Source organism: Syngnathoides biaculeatus, chromosome 3 (assembly GCF_019802595.1).
Source record: "Syngnathoides biaculeatus isolate LvHL_M chromosome 3, ASM1980259v1, whole genome shotgun sequence".
In the NCBI taxonomy this organism is placed as follows: Eukaryota; Metazoa; Chordata; class Actinopteri; order Syngnathiformes; family Syngnathidae; genus Syngnathoides; species Syngnathoides biaculeatus.
Window position 1 is genome coordinate 3,363,641 of NC_084642.1, and position 5,855 is coordinate 3,369,495.

The following is a 5,855-nucleotide window of genomic DNA, read 5'->3' on the forward strand; positions in this document are numbered from 1 at the left end:
AGTTTTTGAAAAGTCAAAAGTGAAATGTTGACCTCACTGTAGACTTTTTGACCCTCCGCAAGGTAAAACCGCCGCAGTGAGCGTTATGCAATCCTGGGATCGTGACATCTGGGGTCTCAAACAAACAGCGTCCACAAATCGAGATCCCTCGCGGATCAGTTTCAGTTTGCCCGGACCGAACGTTTACGAACCGTGTCCCCGAATTTGTTCTCTGCTGTTGAGAGCATTTTATTGCCCTGTGGATCCAAACTTCTGTTTCTCCTTAAAGGGGAAGTCCGCTGGTTTGCATTAACAATGTATCCAATGGGTCGTGTAACATGTACTCCATTTTGACAATGTGATGTTAAATCCTCTCTCATTTAATTGTGTTTTAAGATTTTTATCGACAATTCCGAATTTTCAGGGGCGCTGGCATTTTCGCAAGTCACTTGACCTATGTGCGCGGATGTGACGTGTACCGTGCCGCAACAGTGGCTCGATTAAATGGGACCCCGTTTATGCCCAGCGCTGATTTCTCGGATTTATCCTCATCTGATGAAGTAATAGCAGTATCGGTTGATCGGGAAGACGGAGGAATACTTTCATACACGGCCGTGAGCGGTGCCGCTCATGCCGCCGCGGGGCGCGTAACTGGATAGCATGCCGGTGTCTCGTTCGTTATTGGAATTAACCGGGACCCGGCGCGGCGGCGGCTCCGGGACGGCGATAACGGGCTTGTGGTGGCCAAGCGTTCATAGCGACATCACTTTTTGATCCTTCGATGTCTGCTCTTCCTTCACGATGCGGAGGAGAAAGGCGTGAGTGACACGTGTTGTGCAGGGGGACAGACACCCCCAAGCCGGCACCGCTCACGACTGTGTACGGAATTACTCCTCCGTCTTCCCGATCAACCGCTCACGGCTGTGTATGCAAGTATTCCTCCATCTTCCGGATCAAACGATACTGCTATTTCTTCATCAGACGAGGATAAATCCGAGGAATCAGCGCTGGGCATAAACGGTGTTCCATGTAATCCAGCGTTTGGAACGGCATGGTACACGTCAAATCCGTAGGTCATGTGACTCGCGAAAATGGCAGCGCCCCTAAAAATTTGTAATTGTCGAAAAAAATCTTCTCAAAACACGATTAAATGAGAGGCTTTAACATCACATTGTCAAAATAGAGGACATATTACGTGACCTATATTGGATACATTTTTAATGCAATCCGGTGGATTTCCCCTTGAAAACAAGGCCACTACTGAAAGACCAGTTCTTTCCTTTCAAAGGCGTCAACCTTCTTCTTCACCTTTTTGCGTGTTTGCAGAGTACAACTCCCTCAACAGTTTGGTGTCGGAGGCCTTCATTCGCTTCTTTCTGGAGAGCATCGGCCACTACTCGCTGTTCATCACCCAGAACGAGCGCGGCGAGCGCCTCTTTCAGAGGGAGGCCTTCCGCAAGTCGGTGGCGTCCAAGAGTCTTCGCCGCTTCTTGGGGGTCTTCATGGAGTCTCAGATGTTCGCCGGCTTCATTCAAGATCGAGAACTGAGGAAGACTCGCGCCAAAGGTACGCCCGGAAGCCCTTCGAGCAGTTCTTCACGCTCTAGTAAGACAATCCAGCACACTAGTAGAATCATTTGTGACCTACCGTCATTTTTTTTCCACACGGTTTCAACCCTGCGGTTTATGCGGTGATGCAGCTAATTTGTGCATTTTTTTTAACGGCCTCAAGGGAGCACTCGAGCGGAAAAGGTAAGAGTGAGACCGGTGGAATATATGTGTCGAGGAAGTGACTTTTACCGGTCCGGCCCTGTTAGTGCTGCGCTAGCGTGTTACTGACGCGTCTCCATGATTTTTACCGATATGATTTTTTCATCCATACTTTTATCTCAGTTAGAATGGTTTTCTGACTGGGCGCCCCCAAAAAGAGCTTTAAACAGCTGCAGCTCATCCAGAATGCTGCAGCTCGGTTCTGACCAGAACAAAGCGGTCAGAGCATGTAACTCCTGTTAGCATGGCGCTAGCTCTAGCGTTAAACTCTCTGTGTACCCTCTTTCTTTCAATGTGGGCACTTGCGGCTTTTACACAGCTGTGCCGTATGTATGTACCAAATATTTCCTTACCAAATGTACTGGGCGAGGCTTATAACCAGGTGCGCTCTGCAGGCCGGGAATGATGTTACTTGTCATTTTTGACCCCACAAGACTGTAGTAACATTTCTGCAAACTAGTAAGATAAATTTGGCATACTAGCAGTACAACTACGTTACGAGTTAGGCAGTAGCGTGCGCTCGTTGACATCTGCGTGCTACTAGTACTGGTAGTGAAGTAATAGATGTTAACTTGACAAATTTTTATACCAATAGTAGTAGTACCTATCACACACAACTGGCAAGTAGCGCCCAATTTGACTTTCCCGAAACATTTTTTCAACTTTTGAACACTGATTCAATATCGAGGATATCTGCTCGTGCCTCGTAGTCATTTTATCAGTGTGCTGAATTGTTTTACTCGCGAGGGCGAAAGAGTGTGCTAGCACAGGAACCTTAACTTGAAGCTCAAGGATGTCTTTGATCGTATATTTGCAACCGAGTATTTGCATCTAGGCCAAAATGATCACTAGTGGCAGAAAAAACATCACTAGTAGTCAGACACAGTTCTACCGGTTAAATGTCAGTGTTTCACTAGTAGCCAACAGATGTCGACTGCCTCCCTGTTAACTTTATGACAAAATTCTCCCTACTGTTGAGGACAAAGAGCACAATAAAACTAGTTCTGTTTAAATGGCCTTGTGGAAAGCCGTTATCAATGTAGCTGCTAAGTAAGTTTTTTCTTCTGAATCATAAAGCGGTTCAGCGCACTAGTAGAACTCTCTTGACTACTAGAAATGTTTTTTTTTGTGGATAAAATGTCATACATTAAGTGGGGGAAAAAAAAGGTTACTAGTAAGCTAGTCTTTCTACTAGTCTGTTCAATTGTATGAATCACGAGTGAAAGAGAGAGTACTAGTACATGGAGCTTATATTTTATATGAAGAATATGGTATAAATGCACAAAGTTGTCCATCTTCCCACTTATTTTCAGTATTTGTCGACCTTTTGTGCTCAAGGCGGCACGATGGAGCAACTGGTTAGAGCGTTGGCCTCACAGTTCTCAGGTCCCGGGTTCAAATCCCCGCCCCCTCCCTGTGTGGACTTTCCATGTTCTCCCCGTGCCTGTGTGGGTTTTATCCGGGCACTCCGGTTTCCGCCATTATCCTAAAAACGTGCATGCATTGGAGACCCTAAATTGCCCATAGGTGTGATTGATGTCTGTCTCCATGTGCCCTGCGATTGGCCGGCGACCAGTTCAGGGTGTGCCCCGCCTCAGCTGGGATAGGCTCCGGCACGCCTCGTGAGGATAAGTGGCTGAGAAAATGGACGGATGCCGCGCTCAAGCTTTGGTGCTTTGGCTGTACTAGTACTGACCTCTAGTGGCGCTGTTGAAATGTGCTGACAGGTCTGTTCGAGCTGAGGGCGGACCAGTACCTGGAGGAGCTGCCGGACACGGAGCAGAGCGGCGTCAACAAGTTCCTCAAAGGCCTTGGTAAAAACAAACAAACAAAACATTGATTGGGAACGTGGTGGTCGCTATGGAACCCGCCTCCAACTCAAAGTCAGCTGGGATGGGCTCCAGCTCCCCCATGACCCTGATGAGGATTGTAGCGAATGCATGGAGAAATTACATTATTGTCGAGATGACTTCATCGATTAAAAAACTAATCACCGTGATTTGTTGGGCTTTTCCTAGGAAGCAAAATGAAGTTTCTCCACAAGAAGAATTGAGGCGAACGTTTCCCCAATTTCCAGGCCCGGCGTGCACCCCCCGCATCTCGGATCCTCTTGAATTCCCGCCATCAACTTGTACATATTTCACCGCGAGCTGGCCTTGGCACCGCTCGGTATGTGAACTGCATCCGCGGCAGGATGGTACGCGGCGGGCGGGCCGCTCGGAAACCGCCGCCGTCCTCGCGAAGATCCGCGAGGGGCCTAAAATGTACAGTTCGTATGCTTCCGCGCCGCATCGCTTCAAGACGGGAGCGTCGGAATCTATTGGAAAGTGGACAATGCGTCGAGACGGTGAACTGTAAACATATTTTGCATTCTTTCAATAAAAAAAAAAAAAAAGCCAATGAAAATGATTGAGAAATGCATCTCGTACATGTTAGGGGTATATTTAGTCACCACCTGCAAATAAGCGGCGCCCCTCAGACCCGCTAAGTCTGACAGCCGCTACGTTAACCTAATTACGTCTGTCGCGCTCGCGTGAGCTCCCCGTTGATTCGGGGTGACACGTTTCTTTTCCTCCTCCGCCGGTCCGCAATGAACTCTTCACTTCGAGTTACGGTGAAATCACGGCGTGCAACTACGGTGGCCCTAAGGGGAGGACTTAACATTTGGAAAGCAGGAGGACGTCGCTTCGGGCCCCGAGATTTCCAGGGGCCCCCATCGTCCTGTACGGAAGAAAAAATTGTGAATTTAACACGTTGAAACACACGTGAAAATCCTCATCTTTATTGATCATTTTGACCATCCTTCGCATTCAATGGACTAGTCCATCTTCTCAATTGAGGAAGCGAACTTGGCCACCATCGCTCTTTCTTCCGGGGATGAGAATTGTCCGCGGATTTGCGGAACTCTGAGTTTTTTCAGCTGAAATTGTTGTTTTTGTGAAACGTATAAATCTGTTGAGAGAATTTGGAGGGGGCGGGGAGATAGGGCAGGGTACGGCTTGACCCGGGACGAGGCTGCGATCAAGACCAGCCGCCAGCATCTATCGGCAACGCTCGTCGTGAAATTAGTCACAGCCGTGATAGCAGAAATGGCTTTCCGTTTGCATTAAATTTGGTGTTTGGAATTATGACAACATTCCGATTTCCAGCCGCATTTTGGCGGTATTTCGTTGGTATTTTCACTCTGATGTTAACATTTCATGGAGAAGGATTCAGTTTACTGCGGCATAGTTATAACTTATAGACATACTTACGCATATGTTATCGATCATTCTGCACGTTTGCCAGTATTGCGAAAGTCTCGGAGCGAAAAGATGAAAATCGTGCCAGGGAAATTGATAAAAACCACGGGGTAAAAAACTGTTTCAGACGGGCATGGCTTCAAAAAAGTGTAACCGTGCAGATAGGAACAAAAAAGGCATCAACATGTCTAACCGAACACATAAAAAGTGGACGTTTGCGGCAAAACGCTGTGCAATCTGTGTTCCGATATGATCAATTATGGAAGCCGAGGAGAAAAAAAAAATATCCAGGAGCATATCCAAACCAGGAAACGCAAAAGGTAAGTTGGATGTAAATTTCTCAAATATGATATAATTCACAACTGTGAATACGATTAGGCCCATCTGTAGCACTGGCCCTGTAAATCATGCATTTTGTCGCTCACTTTTATATTTCATGATCTCTCTCTTTTATATATATATATATATATATATATATATAAACAAATTACTTGTGTACTTAATTCTGAAGTATAACTTTTAAGTGCAGTAGCCTATTTGATATAAATATTCTGTCTGAGGTTTGGCAAAATTATTTTTAGGTTGTTTGGACTCATAATGTAAGTTTTCCAAATTTTATGATTGCCCTGTATTTACACTGTTAGAAGTCACCATTTAACAGTGTGTTTTATAAAAAGTTTTCCTGCCCAAAGGGGGTGCGTACTTCCCTTCGAAAATGACTAGTTTTATTTTCTGCAGATTAAAAAAAAAAAAAAAATCGACATACATGTACTCGTTGATAATGGAAAATCAGATCTATCTATCTATCTATCTAAAAAAGAAAGCGAATGATCTTGTCATGAAAACTACAATTTTTTTCAAAAAT

At 45.8% G+C, this 5,855-nt stretch overlaps 1 protein-coding gene across 3 annotated transcripts in view; it reads left to right on the forward strand.

Annotated features, from left to right (window-relative positions):
* The window catches only part of dennd2b (DENN domain containing 2B), a 65,852-nt gene extending 61,947 nt beyond the window's left edge, over positions 1–3,905 (forward strand). For all 3 annotated transcript variants that reach the window (XM_061813751.1, XM_061813750.1, XM_061813752.1), the window contains exons 18-20: positions 1,306–1,545; positions 3,476–3,562; positions 3,767–3,905. In XM_061813751.1, coding sequence (XP_061669735.1) covers positions 1,306–1,545; positions 3,476–3,562; positions 3,767–3,801 — 362 coding nt within the window. In that variant the 3' untranslated portion in view covers positions 3,802–3,905. The remainder of the gene's footprint in view (positions 1–1,305; positions 1,546–3,475; positions 3,563–3,766) is intronic.
* Positions 3,906–5,855: the final 1,950 nt, after the last annotated feature.